Raw genomic sequence first — 23,252 nt, forward strand, 5'->3', positions numbered from 1 at the left:
CCTGGTCAGCCGAGGAGAGAGAGTTGCGCCTTTCCCGGGCGCGTAGCTCTCTCTCCTCGGCCTCACCTCCTTTCCCCGTCTCCCCTCCCTCCCCATATTCCTCAGTCACCCAGTCACCGCGGTCCACGGGCGCGGGAAAAAAAAAGGGGGGGGGGGGGGGGGGGGGGGGGGGGGCCGAGGACCAAGGACGTCATAAAAGAGGTTATTTTTTGCTTGGTTTTGTTATTTTAATATGCCTATAACTTTTAAAATAAAGCGAATTTATAGAAAAGAAAAATTTCACTAAGTTACTACGTTCAGTGCGCTCAGGTTAGGTGAAAATTAAAAAAATAAAAACAGCAAAAAGTCGTTGCAGGGCCCCTTTAAACATGATTGGGAACTTGTATAAAAGTGGTCCATTTTTGTTCTTTTGAGGTGCAATAGCATCCCTATAGCAAAATTGACTTGTCCTAGTAAACTGGGCACGCGGATATGTAGGACAACAAACTTTCATATTTTAAACTTCGCATTCTTTTCCCTCAGTCTCAGGATTGTTAAAGATGTCATCCAAGAAGATATTATGACATTTAAAAAAGTGTCTACAATAAATATGCTACTTTAATTAGCAATTTGTTTCTGACTGATAACCTGAAGGTGTATGCCGCTGTAATCTTTTTAATCATCAGGTACTATTGTCATTTAACACTGAGCATGTTACAATGTAAACATGTTTTTTTATGGTCGCTGTTTGTAGTGAAATTTGTTATCACTGATGTTCTTGTACAGAATTGTTAATTGGGTTCTTATTCTCCCTATATATATATATGCTACTGAATTGTGTATATGCATATCCCTCAAAAATAGAGCTGTGCTTGCTTATTGTTTTATCCTTTTGGTTTCTATGACACTGGGCCTATGACTTGTCTGCGACTAATTTCAACAATTTGGGTCTACCTGTATTTATTTTGAGAAATATTTTGGAGATGAGTTATAATGTGAGACTGCATTGATGTTTTTATTTCACACAGATATGCTGACCCTTTTTGCTGTGGTTTAAATTTGTTAGTGGTACTTTTAGTAGATCGTTAATAAAGCAATTCATTGTTTGGCTGGTACCACTCAAAATGAAGAAATAATAGTAAGATTTCCAGCTTGTCTGCATGTCTCAATATTTAGGAATTAGTCATTAGTTAAAATAGTCGTAAAAAAATTGTATCTTATACCAACGCCCTCCCTAAGAAACAATGTCTCAATACTTCGCTATTTTTAACATGTTCATCATTTTGCCTCTTGTGCAGGAAATTAATATTAGAAAAAGTATGCGTTTAGGTCAAAATCAATAACTTCGTTAGTAGCCAGCGCAACTAATTATAATAATCTTTGCTAGCCAGAGTTGAGGTACTTTGGGTGGCCCCAAAGGATGGGCTTGGGCCCGTACGCATGAGCGTCTGCTAGCCAGGGCGCTTGAAATAAATGCCGGGCATAATTAATAGCACGGCGGTGGAATAGGCTATCGCTCAATTCGGTGTACGGAATATGTCTTCAAGAACAAAAATTCCGAGCACACCTGAGCACTTGCTATGAGTTGTGAATGCGAAAGCACGAAGGTAGTTCTTGACAGCGTATGTATATCGCCATGTGTCCGTTGCTGTGTGTCAGTGTCAATCACCGTGCAAGCGTAGCCGTGTGTTCCTCGCCGGTACCACGGCGCATGCGCCGGCGAGCACATATCTGAAAAACAAAATCTTGTGCCAGCTGCGATGTTGTGGGGGTAGAACCCAGGCGCCTGTGCTTCTGAAGCAGTAATCCACTCGGCCACGAGTCTTTTCTCTTTAAGACATGGAAATTTCTTGGATTTCATTAGGGAAAACACGAGCCCCGATGCCCCCCCCCCCCCCCCCCCCCCCCCCCCCCAATAGTCTACGCCTATGTATGGGCGGTTTCATTTGGATTCACGCACCGAGGTGCAGCCGTATTATTTATTTTGCTTCAAAATTTTATATTTCGTGGCGCATGTTCCAAGAAGAACAAACCTTTTTATTTTAATGCCCTGACATGTTTAGTTTCTGAGAAAAAAAAATGTCAAAGAAGCGGGAAAGAACGACGAGGTTTTGACGATTGTCGAGTTTGGCGTTTTTGAATCACTCTCAATCTCGAAGTATTCGAAAGGAAACGTCTGTATTTTTAGAGCGCAGCTCTTAGGGGCCCGTTTCCGGCTTGAGCGGCGTCGCCGTCGGCGTCGGCGTAACCGCGCGGTGCATCATGGGAAATGTCCCATAATGCACCGCGCGAGCCCCCCACCAAGGTCACGTGACCTCGTGGGGGGTCACGTGACCCCCCGAAGTCACGTGGCCCCCTCCTCGAGGTCACGTGACCCCCGCCGATGTCGCGTGACCCCCCGATGACGTCATCGTCACTGATGACGTCACCGGCATCCACATCGTCATCGTCATCATCACTGATGACGTCACCGGCATCCACATCGTCATCGTCATCATCACTGATGACGTCACCGGCATCCACATCGTCATCGTCATCACTGATAACGTCACCGGCATCCGCATCGTCATCGTCATCATCACTGATGACGTCACCGGCATCCACATCGTCATCGTCATCATCACTGATGACGTCACCGGCATCCACATCGTCATCGTCATCATCACTGATGACGTCACCGGCATCCGCATCGTCATCGTCATCGTCACTGATGACGTCACCGGCATCCACATCGTCATCGTCATCATCACTGATGACGTCACCGGCATCCACATCGTCATCGTCATCATCACTGATGACGTCACCGGCATCCACATCGTCATCGTCATCATCACTGATGACGTCACCGACATCCGCATTGTCATCGTCATCATCACTGATGACGTCATCAGTGACGTCACTGATGTCGTCACCGGCATCCGCATCGTCATCGTCATCATCACTGATGACGTCATCAGCGACGTCACTGATGACGTCACCGACATTCGCATCGTCATCGTCATCATCACTGGTGAAGTCATCAGTGACGTCACTAATGACGTCATCGGTACCCACATCGTCATCGTCACTGATGACGTCATCAGTGACGTCAGTGATGACATCATCGGCATTGGGGGTCACGTGACCCCCAAGGTAACGTGACCCCCCCCCCTGGTTAGTTTAACCCCCCCCCCAGTGCCCTTCCCTCCTCCTCCTCAAGAGCTGCGCTCTAATTCGGCGTTACAGGGAGTTGTAAGCGGCTTTCATTTTTTTTAGTGTAATATATATGGAACTAGGTAAAACGACATTATAACTGCTATTTATTATTCGACGCTCCAATCTTTGTAAAAATTCCCAAACATACCTCCGCTTACAACTGTGACCTAAATTGCGGATTGATTGTTTCTTTTTCTTTTTTTTAGTTGACTATGTTTAGTATTGCTTTTGAAATAATACCACGTGTAGAAACTTTCATTGCCTTCCAAATTAAACAAATTTTGTGCCTTTATCGTGTACGAGTACTAAGAAATAAATTATGAAACAGAGAAGGTTCTCACTTTTCGTTCAATTTCAGCACGCTGCATAAAAAAAAAAAAAAAAAAGAAAAGCATTTTTAATTTCGTTTTTTTTTCTTTCTCGCGTCGCGTTCTCTTCACAACCTTCTTTTCGCCAGAAGACATTCCGTTAGAGGTATATGCACTGGTTTTGAGTTTTAAGCCTCTAAACCGATTACTTATAATTAATTATTTCAATATGTTCGCCTGTCTTCAATATAGGCCACAGGAGGGGTGAGATTTCAAAGAAACTACATTGTGCTAAGTGTTTCTCAGTGGCAAATTTGAACCGGGAAGGGTCGGAAATACCGAAACTAAACCGCAGAAGAGCCAACCTAACCATAAAAAAATAACCGTTCCCCCCTCAAAACCAATGATTCGGCTCCCGTCGTCCGAGACGCCACCGTTTCTGGGGGACGGCTGCTATGTGATGTAATACGTATAGTTTCGTATTTCATATTAGCCTCGACTTAACCCTGGGTGGCTCACTACTAAAGCATGTGCCCTCCACAACCCTCCTTGGTGTCGTCCTGGACAGCCGCCTCAACTTTGCCCCCCAGGTCCACAGCGCCACACCGAAAGCAAGACGCATGCTTGGCTTTGTCACTCGAGTCACACGAGGGATGACACCTAACACCTTCCGCCATCTTTACACTGCGCTGGTGCTGCCCCACCTAGAGTATTGCTCTGCGGTATGGTACCCCAGCAAAAATATCTCCAAACCACACTACAAGGCGTGCAACGGCGTGCCGCCTACACTTACTATCGCCGCAGTGCTTCCCCGCCGTCAGTCCCACTCCCCTACAGAGAAGTACCATCTAGTGACCTCCTAAAGACTGCTGCCTGGAGGAGCCTGCACCAGCGACAGCAAGTAGCATCTGTCCGGCTCTTCTGCAGGATCATGAGACCAAACCAACAGGAACTTTATGATGCTCCCAGAGTGAACAGAAGAACAGGTAGACTCCAGCCCGTGATGTCCCGAACATTACGGCCTGGGGAGTCCTGCCTGCTGAGGGCAGCTACGCTTTGGAGGGGGCTCCACCCAAACCTTACCGAACACATTCCCTCTGATCCCCAAGAGGCAAAAGGAGTAGCTCAGACTCTCTTCCGTGACCCCTCTAACGATGTTTAAAACTTTTCCCCCCTTACTTCTAACTTAATTACCTAGTTCTTGTATTTATTTATTTCACGATTCTGTACAACCTATACATGTTGTAAGAGTGCACAAATCGGTGTTGTAAGAACACTAGTTCTTTTTTTTTTTTATCATTCTGTACAAATGTATATATATTGTAAGAGTACATAGGTCGGTGTTGTGGGCACAATAGTGCATGGGCGTCAGCCTTCCCCCAACACCAGCACGCCTGTACATTTCTACCTATCGAGTGCAATAAATAATATCATATCAAATATCACAGATGGAAGCAGGGTTGAAATCTGCGCTAGTTGGTGGTGGTCCATGGTGCAATAAAAAGCGCATGCGCTTTTTATTTTATCCTGAACTTAACCAACTAACTGTCGTTTGAAGCGCATGTCTTTCGTACGTGTACACTTTTTGGTCATTTTTTTTTTCTTTTTGTGCAGAAAAAAAGCAGGACCAAAAAGTGGGCAGTATGACATACATGCGCTTCAAACGACGGGAGTTGGGAATTGCAAGGAGCGGAGACTATGAGGCTGAGGTACCTTGTGGGAGGCGGACTGGGGTACCCCTCCGCGGGAGTTCCGCAACTGATAACAAGCGGGGACAACTCTTTTTGGTGGCCTAGTAGTTCTGGACTTTTTGGGTTTCAGTTTCTGTTTGGGTAGCTTGCGTTTTGGCGTGACATCCAGGCATTTGCTACAGTTCGTTTTTTCGCATGAGGATCGCGATTGAGGGCGCTGAACCGCGATCGCCAAGCATGCAGTCATGTCCACGTCTCTTTTTAGCACTCGGACCGACTTACAACATAAATTACACAGTCACCTTCTCGAATTTTATTTGTCTTTCGTGTGGAGCTCTCGCTCCACATGGAGCGGAAGTTCGCGCTGTAGAACCCGGGCATCCTGGGTTGAATCAGGTGGTATTAGTGGAATCCTGACCCCTTCCCATTTCGATCCATCGCCACGTTAATAAAAAAAAAAAAATAAAGTTAAAAAGAAATAGTTTATATATCTTTTAATTCGTTAAGTTGCACGCATCAAATTATTTTGGTTGAACTGTCTTTATTCAGCTGCGCAGTGAAACGGCGTGCTTCGGCACTCTAGCTCTGGCTTTTCAAGTTCAAAGAAAATGCTCGAGAGGTAGAGTGCCTCAATGTTGCTTGCCGGCTGCGGCGGCAGCCAACAACATTGAGGCACTCTATCGAGAGGTGGCACAGCATGCAGCCTAATTCGAAGGGTTCAGCTTTATATTCTTATTTATCTACTTATAATATAATATTTTAAATTTTAAGACGTTATTAAAATCAGTAAGTTGTTTTCGCAAAAAAAAAATTTTATTATTTATTTTCGTATATTTACGCTGCAAAAGAAGTTGTCGACTGAGGGGTGCGCTTCCACTTCATTGCACCTTTTTTCCAGCCAGACCCAGCCTGTCCAACCAACGTTGTGTCCAACACTGTGTCTAGTTCACGTCGGACCAAAGCGAAACAACAAAACGACCGCAACGTCAGGTGAGGTAGAATAACATTATAATAAAGTTTAATCAGTTTCGCGTATCTGTCGTGCCGTCGCACTGTAGCAATGACTTTAGCCATGGCGCTCCTTTTATTCGCAGTGGACCGTTGAGCGGATTTTTAATTCCGTTCTAATCACCGTCGGCCATGGGGGCAAAACGAAAACCGAAGGCTGCTAACAAGCGCGCTCAGCAAGTTGGCGGGTTCGCACAGACATCTATTGCTCGTTCCCGTGTCATGAGAGAACTAGTACAAGAAAGGTGGGGTGATAGCCCCAGGAAAGAACTCCGTGTAGTCCTCAAAAGGTTGGATGAGAGCTTAATTGGCTTCTCGCGCATCGCGACGTCGACTCCTCGGAAGAGGACGGCGGCATCGGTGGCTAGACGCCTCGATTTTTCAAAGTCCGAGTCGCTTAGTGAGCACGATCCGCAAACGAAGAGGGAAAAGCTGCGCAAGGCAGAACACAGTACCCCTTCTCGACAAACGAAAGCTGGTTTGATCCGGCCCACCCTGACTCATAAATCGGACGTCGTACGATCGCGGCAATATGACGCGGATTTCGCGCACCTTGCCAGAGAAGATCTGTCGTCTAATGGGGCCTCCGAAGACGACGATTCCTCGTACCACTTGCCGACCGAGACGGGCACAGAGTCGACGTCGCATGAGAGCAACAGTGAGTGGGAGGAGTTCACCTCTGATGGGACATCCTCCACAACAGAGATCAGTAAGAGCTCATCCCGCAGGGTGTCTACCAGGGCAAAGCGCAACGTGAACAGGAGAACGAGCAGCGGCCGCAGACTTCGATGCCTTAGGGTCCAAAGTTCGGGAAGCGAGTCGGATAACGTCCAAGCTAAAGCAAGTTGGCAGGCCCGTCCTAGGAGACCAGCGACAGGAAAGCAGCCGTCGAACAGTGATGACGACAAAGTTGAACGTGAGCAAAAGAAAGCCACAAGCCAAGCCAACCAGAAACTTGCCTCAAGAGAAAAGCCCAGAGTCACAGAAAAGCAGTTCATTCGGTCACCAAGAGCCAAGTATGTAGCTAGAAATTTGGAAATAGTAAAGCAGGGAAGCAGCAGCAGTGGGGAAGAATCTAGCTCTGCCGAATCAACAGAAGACACAGAATCAAAGTCTAAAGTGGAAACAACCAGGAGAAAACGTACACCTCAACATAGCTTGAGTACCAGTGACATGGATTCTGAACGTTTGCAAGAAAAAGACATGGCACAAGGTGGTAAAGGGTCACTTCCTGCAAAACGATACTGCGCTCAGCACGTGACGAAAAAGAGCAAGACTTTTGGCTCGAGAAGGAAGCATGAGAGCAGCAGTAGCAGCAGTCAAAAGTCTGAAGCGCCAACACAGCCACGAGATCCCAAATCGACCCGGTTTGCCGCAGCACATGGTAGTTACGCAGACAGACGCAAATCCCTTCGAGCCAGGAGAGAAAACACGCTCTCCTCGCAGTATTCCTCAGATTCGTCGGGCGACAGTGACGGTGAACCCAGTCACCTGCAAAGGAATGCCGTGTTCCGATCCAGCAATGCAGACATTCCGTTAAAACGGCAGGCTGTTAACGGGAGTTGCGTCCGACTAGCAAGAAAGAGCACAAAGGCACTACTCTCGGAGGAGGAATCTGCAAGCAGTAACAGCTCTGAAGGATGGTTGGCAGTGCAGTCACTGAGAACAGGATACATTCATGTAAAAGTAAGAAGTCGCGTGGCCAAAAACAAGACCACTCAAATTGAAGAAGACGAGATTTCCCACGGTGCTACCACATCTTCGGAAAGCAGCAGATATGACATTACATACTCCAAAAGAAGTAAAGTGACAAAACCTCAATCGAGGCAGCCTACAACAAGAAAGCAACCAAAACTGCAGGCTTCTGTTGTAGGAGTGAAGAAAAATGGCAAGTCCAGAAGTCCTCTTGTGGCTGGTGGATCTGGAGAGTCTTCGCATGACCACTCTAGTGCCTCGCAAAACAGTAGCGACGGTTCAGGCAGCAATCGGAAAAGTGGCATTGTTCAACAATCTACTAGGTGCGTTTCCAGCACACATCAAGGTCCTAAGAGAAGCCATGCCCTCCGAATAAGGCTGACAAAGAAGAATCCAGTCAAAAGGAAACGGCACCCAAGCAGCAGCAGCAGTCATAGTACCAAGGAAGGTCTGACAACAGAGTCGGAAAGCTCCCAGATTAGTTCAGGAGACCCAAGAGCAGAGTCCTTAGCCTCCAAGCAGCGATCATCGACATCTGGGATTGGCGCCACACAGGATACAGGAAATCCTGTGACCAGAAGAAGCTCGATTAGGACTGAAAGGGACAACAACCTCGCAGCAAGAAAGCAACTGCAGGCTGTCGTCGTCGGACCAAGTATCAGGCACAGGCTCAGGGGTTCGTCTATCATCTCCGGTACCATGGATGACAGCAGCAGTAAACTAAAAAACTCCCAGAAAAACAAGGTCACACAATCTAAAGCAGTCCTTAATGTGCAGCAAGGTCCCCAAGAGGACTTGGATAAGCTGAAGGCAGTTACAAGCCCCAGAAAAAAACCTGCAAGGGGCAGCGGCCATTTTTCCGCTGAAAAATTGGTAGCATCAGAGTTGGAGACTGAGGAAGACGAAGTTGGTCTCAGAACCCCACGAGTTCACTCTACGGGCCGTGCACCGAGACCGCTGCAACCTAAGACTGACGTCGTGAAAGTATCAAAGAAGAATGTGTCTGGTGGTAGCCCCGTTAGGGCTAAGGACGGTGACAAATCTTTCCGAGGCTCTTTAAGCGTATCCGAAGCTGACAGCAATAGCTCGGGACATTCGGAAAAGAAAGCTGCAGCTCGGTTTCAGCCCGAGAACCTTCCAGCGAGAAACCGATTGCGGCAGCGGACTGCCGCACCAATCAAGAAAGCGCGAGCCACCAGAAGTTCTTCCAAAGCAGCTAGCAGAACATTTTCACCTGATTTTTCCGTCCGTAACCTCCGTCGGTAGACCAGGTCACCGAGAGATGCGGTACCATCACCGGTGCAAAGACGCAATCAAAGATTGTTGTTGGAGGCTGAAGCTCATTCCCGGGGATCCCACTGGCCACATCGACAGCTAGCAAGACGACCGAGGCGGCAAGGTGGCGGCTCGGCGAAAGCCAACGCCTTCTTGAGGCAAGATAAAGCCACCCTCGGCCACTGCAGCCATCGTGGCAGGGAAAAGTACCCCCGAGCGCTAGAGGCAACCGTGAAAGGTGGCCGAGGCACCGGCGGCTGCCGCAGCTCCGAGCAACAACATCCACAGGTCGTCGTCCCCGTCGCGAAAGAGAACGATCTCCGATCTCCCGCTTCGGAAGGACCCCTTTGGGAGGCTGCGGAAGATGACCCAACGCTAGCTGGCATGAGGACCCCACCCTCCTGCTCGGATTGGGCAAGAACTCCGGGGGTCAGCCTGTGCGGTGCCACGTCTTTGCCGTTCGGGTGGCGGAGGAGATTGTGCACGCCATTCAGAAGCGAACCAGTGTGCCTTGCACCACGTCAACGCCCGAAGTGTTGCCGAAGTCTCGTAGGGTAGCGACAACCATGTTGTGTGACTCGATCGAACTGGAAGGATCAGCTGCAGACCGTGAGAGAAGAAAAACCATCTCGGCGATTCGGGTGTGGAGCTCAACCACTTTGCTGAGGAGGGCTCTGCATTGTAAGTGTCTCGTGTGGTTGGTGTCAGGCAGAAACTCGCTATTCTCCTTGGTGTCCGCTTTGTGGGTGCCCCTCGTGTTTTCTCGGAAGGACGCCGGAGAAGCTGGGCTACGGCGTAGCCAGACAGGATCTCATTTCTCAACAAAAAGAACTTTATTAATGGACGTCGTGACCCCCCCCCCCCCCCCCCCCCCCCCGTGGCACATAGGTGCATCTTCAAATTTGCCGGAACACCCTTGTAATAATGTGTGCCCTGTACGCCGTCAAGCGAAATTTGTTTTGGACATGTTTGTTAAACATTAATTCTTTGCTCTGTTTCATACTTGGTGGCCAAAGCTGCTGGAGCAAGCCTGCGTCTTAATTTTGTGCTTGACCTCCGCGTGTGCTTGCGCAAATGAGATGCTAGATCAGGGGTGGCCAGGCTGACCCGGCCTGAGAGCCGCAAACAAAACCGCGAAACTTCCAAGAGCCGCAGGGGGGGGGGGGTTCAAACTTTTGTCTAGAGCAATAAACCAAACTCGAACTACTTTCAATCTATCCGAGTCAAACTGTATTAAGATAGCTGTAGCACAAGACTAACACACTGCAACCTGTTTTTCTATATAAAACGCGTTCCATTTCCCCTTTTGGGGAAGTGCTCGTGTGACCGGGAGGGAGGCGGAGTCTGTCTGTGTGTGTGTGGGGGGGGGGGGGGGGGGTTAGGGGAGGGAGCCGCGAGCCGCACTATAACACGCGAAGAGCCGCATGCGGCTCGCGAGCCGCAGCTTGGCCACCCCTGTGCTAGATGATGGTACAGGCTCATGCTAGTAACTGATGCAACAATTATTCTCTTTATGTCGCACGTGTCATAGTGCAATTACATGCGGATCAGTTTGATATTGTTCTCCTGCTTATCTTGCCAGCCTCTTCATTCCTCTGCCTTTCAGTTATCATTGTGTATGAACAATCTCGACCATTGCAGTCATCCTCTGTATATACCACAGTGGCATAGGCAGGTGAGTGGTTTGGGGGGTCAAAAGTAAAGGAAGACAAATATAGAATTACTACCGAATTGTTCCTGCCAATTTGGGGGTGTGGAACAGCCGTGCGTGTATCTGAATTGTACAGTACATCGACTATTACGCCGAAAGATATAATAAAGCCCTCCCCCCTTACCACCACACACACTCACCCCCCCCCCCCCCCCCTTCCTGGAAGTAGTTCCTTGCTACACCATTGATATACCAATTTAGTTTCAGACGCAGCAGTATGCTGGAAGTTGAAACATATTTTTATTTGCATCAATCATTGTAAGCTGAGTAACAGGGTGGACACAATCATTTTTAATAGAAAATTTCCTGCATGTGAATATGTACTTGGTGTCATTGGTTTTGGTTTTCCTTGAGTGATGCAGAGGAGGTCTAGTCTAGGCACTTGCGGTGTGAAAAAGTGTAAAACATTGTTTTGCTAGTCTTGGGGTGTAGTGAACATGATGAAAATAATCCCTGGAGAAGGGGAACAAGAGGGACAAAGACAAATCTCCAAACACAGCTGGGTGACTGGTGCGCGACCGAAAAAATCCGCCTGGTCCGGGTATCGAACTTGGAACCTCTCCATTACAGGTGGAGCGCTCGACCAACTGAGCTAACCAGGGGTTAGACGTGGGTAGAGCAAACGGGTTTTATCAGCTGCCACCAGTCTAACACCAACAAGGGTGCAGCTTGCAGTTTTAGGTTATGATTATAATGCAATTATTTTCATCATTCTTTTCCAGCTCGCTTGCACCTTTGCATTTAATTGCATTATAATCATAACCTTAAATTGCAAGCTTCACCCTTGTCGGTGTTAGACTGGTGGCAGCTGATAAAACCCGTTTGCTCTACCGACGTCTGACCCCTGGTTAGCTCAGTTGGCAGAGCGCTCCACCTGTAATGGAGAGGTCCCGGGTTCGATACCCGGACCAGGCGGATTCTTTCGGTCGCGCACCGGTCACCTAGCTGTGTTTGGAGATTTGTCTTTGTCCTTTGTCCCTCTTGTTCCCCTTCTCCAGGGATTATTTTCATCATTCTTTTCCAGCTCGCTTGCACCTTTGCATTTACTGCATTATAATCATAACCTTAAATTGCAAGCTTCACCCTTGTTGGTGTTAGACTGGTGGCAGCTGATAAAACCCGTTTGCTCTACTGACATCTAACCCCTGGTTAGCTCAGTTGGTAGAGCGCTCCACCTGAATTGGAGAGGTCCCTGGTTTGATACCCGGACCAGGCGGACTTTTTCGGTCGCGCACCAGTCGCCTAGTTGTGTTTGGAGATTTGTCTTTGTCCTTCTTGTTCCTCTTCTCCAGGGATTATTTTCATCAATCTTGTGCAGATTGCTTGCACTTAATTGCATTATAATCATGTGCTGAACAGCACTCTTTGCTGGTCAAGGTAGCCTTTTTGGTTCATCCTAAAATGGTGGCTAGAAAAATGTTCACACATGTCAGTTCATTGGTACCTTTGATTTCTTTTTGTCGGAGAATGTGAAATTCTAGCTCCATTTGTTTGCCCCTAGGCATACGAGCAATTGGGCAACAGTGTGGTAGCAATGAAGGGGCATCAAAGTATTCATATACTCATGTTTTTTTGCTGTATTTAAGAAAATGTCTAAAGTATGTATCCTTTTCGTTTTATAAATTTTATTGATATATTTGTGTTTTCCATATGTTAGTGATTAGTGTGACTTGCTACTTAATGCAAGTGCTGCGCCATTTGCGCCAAATTGTGCCATAAACGAAAGTCTGCAACTTGTGGCAAGGTGCCATTTTCGCTAAGAATTGCACCACACCTGTGCCGAGGGGGGGTTTAAACAAAACAAGCGGTAGTAAAGTGGTCATTAATATATAATATTAATATCAGTAAAACAAGCGGTACAAATATTTTATTATTGGTCGGTTGTAGTATTTAGAAAAGATGGAGGAGGCAGAAATTATGCAGATATGTTCAGAGCGTCTATCCTACCCTCCATATAGTTTGTTTCATCTTGGGCCAGAGCACAATTTGGAGGCTCAAGCAGATACTAAAAGAGCAAGTGTAGGGGCATTCGCTGCACTTGATTTAGCGTCAAAGTTGAAAAGATTTCGATGCATTGAATACAGAAATTTTATCCTAGCTATTCCTCGTCTATCTTCAAGATGTGGCAAGTTGGGTATTTTCAGCATTTCACTAACAGAGGCTGTTTTTCTATACTTCGGCAGTGTAAACCTTGTTGCTTTTCCTTGAACCCGTTGGTCCTATTTCAACTCGTTGATTGCTCCCATTAAATTGTAGCATCGCTAGTGCTTTGCCTTAAGATGGAACGAAGTGCAGATATTACTCGTCATTGGCACTGACCCCATCATCCTGGGAATTTCCAAGCGATGTCAGTCTCTCTGAGCTAAGAGTCTCGAGAAAAATGTGCAAAATAATGGGATAGCGGCTATCATAACAAGACAGAACCAAGGTGCTTTACTCCCGATATAGTTTGATTAGTATTATGTCTGCCACATGCCATGCAGATGCACGGCATGTGCACAGTGTACCAGGTCACTCACTGTTTGCGTCAACTGGTGAATTGAGCCTACTCTGACCTGAGCCTCATTTGAAATGGAAACTTCATTTTGCATCCCATCTATTCTTACTACAAAAGATAAGATGCTCCAGTATCAAAAAGGAACCCTCGCTCCCCTCTCAGCTTAGGAGGGGGGAGCATTAAGAGGATCCCACAAGCATGGGCATACCAACCGGGGGGGGGCAAGGGGGGTGCTTGCCTTCCCCCTCCCAGTTCTCAGTGGGGGGGGGGGGGGGGGGGGGGCAAGGCATGTGTTTTGCCCCCCCCCCCCCCCCCCCTGAAACAGCCGCCACTGGGCAGGGCAAACACTGTCCGTGGGCGCCCAAGAGATACCACGGGGACCACCCCCTGACCCAGGGGGGGGGGGGGGGGGGAGGGTCTGGTTTGCCCCCCCCCCCCCCCCCCCTCAAGGACAGGTTGGTACGCCACTGCCCTCAAGACGGTCTGCAGACACTGTCTGAGGCAGGGGTGGATTTAGGGGGAGGGGGGGTCGACCACCTCCCCTAAACCCCCCAAGGCCAACTTTTTGATGTGAAAAAATTTATTTACATTGGCCAAAAGTTTAGTTTATGGTGACAGCAAATATTGGGTCAACAAAATACATATGGGCTGCACTTCGACCGTGACGTCGTATCAGCAACCCACGCCCTCCCATAGCTTGACCCCTAAATTTTCCCCTGGTCTGAGGCATATTGTATAATAGTCCTGATAAATAGTCACTCTGCAGACCATGCTCAAAGCATACATGTGCGCACACTGTTTCATACTTATACTCCGTTCACCCTTGAAGGGGCCCTGCAATCATATTTAAGCGTCTACCTTTTTTGGAGTTGTCACGTCCCTCAAGGTTCAAGCAAGCCAGCGGGCACGGAGAGAGTAACTAAATATCAGTGGCGTCATATTTTAACCTGACGACGCGGAAACCTCCTCCACCGACGGGGGCAACCCGCGGTATCGAAAGCGCGCGATATGTGACATCTTTGGTCCTGGGCTTACTACTGGTCAGAGCCGCTAAAAGCTTCTTTTTAGTCGAAATACAAAATATAATTGGCGCGAACCGTTTCAATTATTTATAAAAGTAGTTTTTGTTCGCTATTTTAGATCAGAAAAGAAACAAATGCTGTTTAGAAAGTACGGAAACAAAAACTGACCCGTCGACATACCTGCCACCAAGGGGTGGAAAAGGTGGCGCATACTATAGAAAGGTGTGGTGGGATCAGGCGCCGACGAGCGGCGAGCGTAGAAAGGTCCCGGATGTATGCGGCGGCGCTGCAGTTGTACGGACTGGAGGATCCGACAGGTTCCGAGCGTGGCGAGCAGCTTTGGCTTGCGGTTTGGCCCTTTGGCGGTGTGGCAGCGCGAAGTGGCTCCCGTTCTGAATTGATCTTTACCCCGTGTTTGCTGTCGTTTGTGGCCAATGAAGTGCCATGCCGAATTATTGTTTAATCGCGCAGCAAATGCAATGCGAGCCACCCTGGCTGCCCGCTTCATACAGCCTATCCAGAACATGCTTTAGTGGCACCCTTTCGAGCCGTCGACACAGTGTGCGGCAGCCGTGACCGCTCCCTCAGCTCACTACCCCTCGTCTAGTTCACGGCCACTCAAGCAACCAAGGACGTAATGAAGGAGGTTATTTCTTGCTTGTTTTTGTAATTTTAATTTGCCTATAACTTTTAAAATAAAGCGATCGAAATTCGAGAAAAAGCTCAGTGCTCTCAGGTTCGGTGCAAATTAAAAACTGGTCAAAAAGTTGTTGCAGGGCCCCTTTAAGCTTAGACTAGAAGCTCTGTCTTCAACGTGAGCTTTCTGCCCTTGCTAACACAAGTAGGATATATTGATATTTCTTTATTTAACTCTTGAGGAGAGTTTGGTGACCATAGAAGAACCGTGGCCCGTACCACCCGTGCGCGTAGGCATGCGTACATAACACATGAGAGCCCAGCTACCCAGTTTGCGGCTCGCATTCGTTTTCTTCCCACCCGAAAACCGCCGAACAAAAACTGGGCCTGTTTGAGTCGCGTTCACTCTTCTCTGCGGTCACGTGCCGTTTTGTATGGTTTAGACATCACCACCAATGACTATCAAAGTCGTAAGTCATCGAAGGCACACACTCAATAATAAAAATAAAACAAATATGATACCAATTTTTTGTGGCTTCTAAAAAGCTGCAAAATTATGTTGATTAAAAAAAAATTGCATTGCTGGCAACGCTCTCTTCCTCTACATTTCTTGTCCCTCCTCAGTTCAGCTTCGGTTTTGAGCTGTTGCGTGCAGAGTTGCGTGCAGCAGAGGCAAAAGCGCGGGCGCGAGCGCGTGGCTTTCAGATTTGCCTCTCACGAGCACTCGTGAAAGGAGCAAATCTGAAAGCCACGTACTACCCGCGCCCATGCCTTTGCTGCACAGAACTCCTGAGTTCTGTTATAAACGATTTGCTGAAAATTTCAATGGAAAAATGGCAGCCGACGGAGCCCTCGAATACATGGAGCTCTATGGCGCCAGAAACCGAAAACGGGCAAAAATCGATCCCATTTTCCTATTCAAAACTTAAAAAAATCACTCATAACTTTTGAATAAGATAACGGCTGGTGCTGAAACTTTGGCATCTTGATCGAACGGCTGGCTGCGTTGCCACGTTGTGTTCTTACGGAGTTTGACCTCTCTACAATGCCTAGTTTATTTTTGCGTTGCGAAAAGCCGGGTTTGGATTTCGCACAAGCACCCTAAATATCTATATAATTAGTTTAGCCGGATCAAATAAATTGTTAATGGGCATCACATTTTATCGGAACATTGTTGACACTTTTTTAATGGATTTCTGTGTTCATCCATTTCCGTGTCTGCTCAGCCTTATTACTTAAAAAAAAAAAAAAAAAAAAAAAATGGCGACGTGTATTTATTTTGATTTGCCATGAATTAACAAGATGCACTACTTGAATAGAGCAGTTACAAAATTTCCCAATTAAAAGTTATGCATTCAAGGTCAAAAATGAGCAGACGACGCGTCCGCCGCGCGCGCACGAACGCGCACAAGACATGACGCGCCATCTTTCAACGGCACCGAACAACTAAAATACACTTTTACTTGCATATATGTTAATATTCATTACATATGATAGATGCTTGGTGCGTTGAACTGCTACCTATACATTTTAAAGTTGATTATATTAGCCATCATAGCCTGAGTTAGTGGTTAAACGTTAACGCGTTCCGTAACCGCAGACTCGTGACGTCACAGATCCAACATGGCGTTCGGCTCCTGAATGCAGCTTCTCGCCCCCGTACGTCGGTCGATATGTGATCTACCGCCGAGGACCGCTTTCTTTTTTTTAATCACGACCCCAAAATGATTTGAACCGCCTCGAAAACTACTCCCGAAACCCAAGAGCGTGGCACGCGGCCACTGGAAAAAAGCAAAACCATGACGGAGTTGTTCAAATCGGCGTTGGGCTACTTCGCCAACGCGAGCGTCAAAGAGGAGCACGAATTCGTCGGACAGATCGTCGAACTCGGCCAGCAGAAACTCCGCGTCAAACGCGTCATCGCAGAAGGTAAGGTCGTCTCGGAAACTTAGGCGGCTCTTTGTTCGATGGGACTCGGTGTCGGTGGGTGCGTTTGGAAGGGCGTCACTTCGAAATCGCAGGTGTTCCTGCAACCTCCCCATACTTCGCGGGACGCTCCGTATGACACCCACCGGGGGTTTGTCGCTTGCTTATTTGTGTCTTCGTTTGTTGTTGTTTTGCAAACTCAAGAGTTCCTACAACCCGTGTTTGTTCTCAGCGGTTCTACCCACAGGAAACCAATAACCATTATAACCCCCCCTCCCGTGCCCCAACGACCGGGAGTGTCTTTCACGAGTTTGACGAAACCGTAAACAAAAAACCGCGTCTACTAGATTTTTTTTTTTCGTGGGCTTCGTCGAAATGAGGCTAAATCATAAACTACACCGATTGGAATCGCTTGTGTTGATCGCTGCAATTGTTCCGAGAACCTCAGTCGTTTCGTCGTGTTTTCCTTCTGTTTTCTTCTCTCTCTTTTTTTTTTAAATCTATTAGCGTAAGTTTTTGCCCTGCAAGGTCTGTAACTCGAACTTGCTGAAAGACACAAGCGAACGCTCATGCAAATGCTGCAACCCTTCTAGCTGGATCGCGTGTCACGTTGCGCCGGAGGCCACACACGGTTTCTTCATGTTTCAACTACAGCTACAACCCTTGTAGGTTTCCAGTTGAAAGAGAACCATGAATTGATCATAGCAAAAATGAATCCTTGGGGGCAACACGGTTTTTAGAAGACCACCTTGTTATTTGTTTTACTTTGTTAAATCTTTTTGATCTTTAGATGTTGGATCCAGACAAAACGAGTGAAGTTTGCTGATATTAAAGTGTCTCTCACAGTTACGATGCTTACGGGAAAAGTCCTCCAACACGCAAGCTTTATGTAAATGTTGGCGAGACTAGATGTTCTAGATGCTGACGCCAGATATTGGGAGACTTGTAGACTGGGGGAGGGTCGAAGTCTCTTTTGCAGCCATATTAAACTCGGGCTTTGTTACAGCATTGCTAAGCGTTCTGTGAGAAACTAGGAATACTGCTGAACGTTGCGCGAGCACCCGGTACAGCATATACGTGCTGTGCCAATATTAGGATCCAGTAATGCGCTTAAAATAACTATGCCCTTCTGTCTTTTTTCCAGTTAAACGAATTGCCAGAGTGCCATTAGTTATTTAGTAGGTTGACAAGACAGTAGTTGGGGCAACGATAGTAATGAAATAAATATTTCGGACTCAACACGATTACTCACTGTTTCATCAAATTCGGTCAGTGAGACATTGTCTCTTGAGTCACTCGGCACCTACACTAGTATTCAAATGCCCTACGTTCACGACATTAGTTTGCAGTGACCGTAAGCACCAAAGAAAAATGCTGCTTGGACGTTATTGTAGCTAAACTTTTATTCCGGACTTCTCTGTTAAATCTAAGGACCGAGGCGTCCTCTCTAGAGGCCCCTGGTAATCCTTTTAGGGCACTAACTTTTAGTACATACTTTGCAAATTTGAATTAGATGTAAGTGAGAGAATGAGAGAGGCTCAGAAAAGTCTGACTAGCGTCAATATCTATGCCCTTCTTTCTTTCTTGCACTGTTCACTTGGGAGCACAGTAAAGCATGCAATAATTTGTTGATTGGTTAACGGCAAGCGGACATGGTTAGCAAAGGTTTCACTCACAACATGTGCAACTCAGTTGCGTGTCACTCAGCCGCCGCATTCTGCTCCTGTTTTTCTCTAGACTCGGGAGAGAGAAGACCACGCCTAACTTTCATCACAGTTTTCGCATTAAAGCGATCACACTGTTCAAAATCTGAACAGGGTGCACGTGCTAGTGGTTTCTAAAGTACAAAACATTATCGAGCACCCTAAAAAGATGTATTCAAAAGACGTCCCTAATACGACGCCAAATTTAGGGGTTGGAGTCGCCTCTCCAAACGATTGGGGATAGTTTGGATTGTGTTTCGTGCCGTCATTTAAATTTTGATTTTTTTGCAGGAGGGTTTGGCTTTGTGTTCGCAGCACAGGACCTGTCAACGAACAAAGAATATGCGCTCAAGGTAACGTGACTCGCATGACGTGAGAATGCGGCCCTCTGTCAAGCACTTGTATCGTAGTTGTCGTTGCTCTTTCTTGTCGGGAACTGTATTCGTGACCTCATGCTTCTTTCCGGCAGCGCATGTTTGCTGCTGACGAGGAAGCCAGCAAATCCATTCTGCAGGAAGTCAGTGTTCTTGTATCCTTTTCTATCGGCCCCGTTCCCCTAAAACGAATCACTGTTGACGTCAACTTGACATCTTGCCGTTCATTTGAATTGCAGTGGCAGTGTGCAAAGAGTTGCAAGATTGTTCTGTCTATGTCTAGACAGATAAAGGTCATTTGGACAGATACCTCGATACCCAGATAGTACTAGTCTTTTACCCTTCCTATTGTGTAATGCCACAACAATGTTATCTTGCATTTCGGATTGTTATTGCCGTGCTGGCAGCTGGTGGCTACCATCATATTATCGCATAGAGCACCACAGCAAAGGAGTTTAGCGTCTTCTCGCGCACGTTCCCACTGGCCGCTCTGTTCTCTGATTTTCTTGTAGGCGCTGCCATTTTGGGGCTTACAGCAGAGTGGATGCAATCGGTGATCAGTATGATTTGAAAGTGCAAACTTTCTGCGCTTTAAATACAGTTCCAGGAAGATTGTGCAATATTGTTTCGCTCTGTCGCAGACTGTCTTTAACATATCTGAAGAACGGGAAACCGTTTCCTGCGATTTGAAATAACTGACAGCCATAGTTTTATCAACTAGATGGCTGAAGTGTCGGCACTTTGAAGCGTAGCTCATGCAGTGGCTGTAGTTGTCACTTTACTCCCGGCATAATTTCGGACGCATAATTTCGGACGCACTTCAAAGCTTTCCCATCCGTCATTGTGCAGCGTCTGACTCTTTGACCGGATTTATTTACCGTCATATTTTCTGCATAAATTAATCCATCAATTAGTTTGTGGATTGACCTTGATTGCCGCCTGCTGTGCTTAGAAAAAGCTCACGGGGCATCCCAATGTGATCGACTTCATTGCGGCGGCCGCCATCGAGAAGTCGCAGTCGGGCCACAGCAAGTCCGAGTATCTCCTTCTCACCGAGCTCTGTCCGGGTGAGTGCCAAACTTTGACCAATTGTTGTAACTGAGCCTCTATCTGTTTTGGTCGATTAAAGTCCGCAGCATTCATCTTCTCATAAATGTAAGCAAACTAGAGCGTTCTCACTCGCTTCACAAAGAAAAAGGAGGATAAACATGCATTCATTTGTATGATGTTCCATTGCTTTTGGTTGTCTTAGACTTTCTTCTCGTTGAAAGAGTGCATCAGTTGCCAGCTTCCATAGCATTCTCAAAGGGAAACGATTTCTTTCAACCTGTGTTCATAAAACAGACAAAATTGCAATGGAGTTTTTTTCTTTTTTTTTAGAAAGGTACTTAGTTGATCTTTAAAAGATTTATTTTTTATTGAATGCTGAATATTTGTTTCAAATTAAGAATTTATTTATGTTTTTCTAGTTGTTATTCTCATTTAAATGTAATGAAGTTGGAGGATGTCAGTCAACTTGTTTAGCAGCGACGCAATTCAGAAATTTTGTGTGCTTTCTGGAACAATCTCGATTCCAGATCATTCTTGCCTGTCCTTTTTCTGGTTGATGCCACGACCGTCTTGTGCATCATTACTGCACCGGGTCGAGGTGGTGGCACTAATTAATCGCTTGTGATTGGCATCTCCTCTCCAGGGGGACCCCTGGTAGACATATTGCAGCAGCGCACGACGCCGCTGAGCCTGAACCAAGTGCTCCGCATCTTCTACCAGACGTGCAACGCTGTGCAGCACATGCACAACCAGAGCCCACCAATCATCCATAGGGACCTGAAGGTGATCCGGACGTCATTGGACGGAGGGTTTCTGCCAAGCTACGAGCCATACTCCGTTTCACACCGAGTTTGAGGGCAGCTGACGCAACAATTCGTGGATCCAGTCGAGCAGTGCCAGAAGCGCGTCGTCACGGCGCTCCTCTTCTTTGTGCGTCTGCTATCTTCAGCTCAAATGATAACACAGAGAACTAAATCTCAGAATCGTGGCCCATTCACCGTTTGTGACTGTTTAAGTCGGTTATAGCAGACGCACAAAGACGGGCGCCGCGGTAACACACTTTTGGCGCCGCTTGATTATTTTCGCCCGATTGTTGCATCGGCTTAAGGGGTACTCCGGCGATTTTTAGATCTACCCAAATAACTTTAATACCCATTCTTTTCGGCACGCTATTTAGTGCAGTGAAATTCCAAATTGTTATTGTGAATTCTGCAAATGAACATAATGCCAAAACTGTTTAAATATACCCAATCTATTTGGGGGTTCATGATGTCAGTGGCAGGAAGGCTTGCAAGTCAAACAGAAGCAAGAAGAAAAGAAGAAAAAAAGAAAAGCTATTTTAAGCTTTGTTTCATGCTGCTGTGCGGGTGATGGAGCGAGCTTTGAAAAACATTTGTTTGACACCACGAAACTGCTTGTAATCAGTGGGGAACAAATTCTACAGTCCAAAGAGTGAACCCCTGCCTGCCACTGGCATCCCTTTTTTTCATTGCTGCCGGTAAACTGCCACTTTAAAGAAATATGGTGAGGACCAAAATTGTAGGTTCAATAACTTTGGGAAAAAATATATTTTGGCCCAGTATTTGGGTTACTATTTCAGCGATGATTGTCGGTGTGTTCAGCAAATTTTCAGGCAAATCGAGGACCATGAAGAAAATGCCGGAGCACCCCTGTAAGAGTGAGACTGAGTACAGATAAATTGGATGGATTCATGGATGAAACAAACTCCTGAAGAATGACGAAATGCTCTTGCAGATTGAGAACCTCTTGTTGAGCTCCAAGGGCACGATCAAGCTGTGCGACTTTGGAAGCTCGACAACCAAGTCCTACCAGCCGGACAACTATTGGACTGCCATTCAGAGGAGCCTGGTCGAAGATGAGGTGAGATCACTGTTCGTTTCAGCGGGCCATTCTCACAGCTTCTGCTGCTGCTGCTGCTGCTGTTGTTGGTGGTCTTGTTACATTCATTGTCTTTCCGATTGTGCCAGAAAGCATTTGGGAGGTTCGTGACATGTGACGGCTACGTGCTGATACAGTGAACATGTTTTCGATTACGAGAGCATGCTTTGTTCGTTCGCGAGCCATGATGTGAAACGTGTACCACATGTGCACACGTAAAAACACAACATTGAGCGTAATGATTGCCTTATTATGTTGTAATCTGGTGGCACACTTGAAAAGATAGGTCTGAAGTGTATCTACAACCACAAAAACAAGTTATGGAGTATCTACAAGGTCTGAAGTGTATCTACAACCACAAAAACAAGTTATGGAGTATCTACAATCACAAAAACAAGTTATGTACTGGGGGCAACTGTCCTGAGCCACAGTCCTTCAACGAAAATGCATGCTTTTAATGTTTACTGAAGGCAAAAAAAATTTGAAGTCGGAAAAAATTCAAATTTGTTTTCCTACTTTTTTTGTGATTGTTACGTGCACATTCTCTTAAGAATTCAACTTTTTTTTGTGCTGCAGATGTGCAAGAACACCACTCCGATGTACCGGCCGCCAGAAGTGTTGGACACTTACAACAACTATCCGATCAACGAAGCCATGGACATTTGGGTACATGTTTTATCTTCGTGGGCGCATATATTCATCTTCACTGCTAGGACCCCTTCTGCTGGTCCAAACCATGGTTTTACAAACTAGGTTCCTAGAAACCTACGGTCGGCGACAGGTTAAGAGTTCGGGGAATGCTACTCCCACCTTTTTCAACTTTAGCAGAGCGAATGCAGGAGAAGAGGTACCCCCCTTTCCGGCATTCACTCTGCTAAAGTGGAAAGGGGTGGTAGGAGCTTCCCCTGAACTTTTAACCCCTCTCCAACAAGATGCATTCTTAGGAACTAAGGGGTTCTTTGGTTCTGATGGATCTTTGCAACCTAGGAGTTCTTAGGAACCTGAAGTTTAAGGAACCTAGATGTTTTCAGGAACCTAAGGGATTTTAAGAAACCTGGTGTTTTTAGGAACCGGGTGCTTTTGGGAACCTAGGTGTTTTTAGGTACCTAAGGGTTCTTATGAACCTAGGTGTTCTTAGGAACATGGTGTTTTTTAGGAGCCTAGGTGTAGGAACTTAAGGGTTCTTAGCAATCTGGTGTTTTTAGGAACCTAGGGGTTCTTAGAAACTTGGGGTTTCCAGCTACCCTAAAACCCATAAAAATATTTTTTGGTCACGCACACAG

At 46.7% G+C, this 23,252-nt stretch overlaps 2 protein-coding genes and 1 non-coding gene across 4 annotated transcripts in view; all 3 read left to right on the top strand.

The window, feature by feature from the left end:
- The first annotated feature begins 6,084 nt into the window (after positions 1-6,084).
- On the top strand, positions 6,085-10,230 carry LOC120848414 (flocculation protein FLO11). The gene is made up of 2 exons (XM_040220368.3): positions 6,085-6,163; positions 6,268-10,230. The coding sequence occupies exon 2, from the start codon at positions 6,314-6,316 to the stop codon at positions 9,140-9,142; it is 2,829 nt and encodes a 942-aa protein (XP_040076302.1). The 5' UTR covers positions 6,085-6,163; positions 6,268-6,313; the 3' UTR covers positions 9,143-10,230.
- Positions 10,231-12,005: 1,775 nt separating this feature from the next.
- On the top strand, positions 12,006-12,078 carry Trnas-uga. The gene has a single exon. It is a non-coding gene; the product is annotated as a tRNA-Ser (tRNA).
- Positions 12,079-16,629: 4,551 nt separating this feature from the next.
- LOC115330291 (cyclin-G-associated kinase) overlaps positions 16,630-23,252 on the top strand; it is a 41,867-nt gene continuing 35,244 nt past the window's right edge. The window contains exons 1-7 of one of the 2 annotated variants that reach the window (XM_029992061.4): positions 16,630-16,946; positions 18,938-18,999; positions 19,116-19,175; positions 19,973-20,087; positions 20,714-20,853; positions 21,826-21,951; positions 22,546-22,635. In XM_029992061.4, coding sequence (XP_029847921.2) covers positions 16,817-16,946; positions 18,938-18,999; positions 19,116-19,175; positions 19,973-20,087; positions 20,714-20,853; positions 21,826-21,951; positions 22,546-22,635 — 723 coding nt within the window. In that variant the 5' untranslated portion in view covers positions 16,630-16,816. Of the gene's footprint in view, positions 16,947-18,937; positions 19,000-19,115; positions 19,176-19,440; positions 19,529-19,972; positions 20,088-20,713; positions 20,854-21,825; positions 21,952-22,545; positions 22,636-23,252 lie in introns of those variants that run through there. The other variant, XM_042289462.1, reaches the window with a different exon arrangement.

This window comes from Ixodes scapularis, unplaced genomic scaffold (genome assembly GCF_016920785.2).
Source record: "Ixodes scapularis isolate PalLabHiFi unplaced genomic scaffold, ASM1692078v2 PGA_scaffold12__126_contigs__length_90152505, whole genome shotgun sequence".
Lineage (NCBI taxonomy): Eukaryota > Metazoa > Arthropoda > Arachnida > Ixodida > Ixodidae > Ixodes > Ixodes scapularis.

Bases quoted from the DNA above. Each gene is read 5' to 3' on its own strand.
- LOC120848414 (XM_040220368.3), top strand. From the start codon at position 6,314: ATGGGGGCAAAACGAAAACCGAAGGCTGCTAACAAGCGCGCTCAGCAA.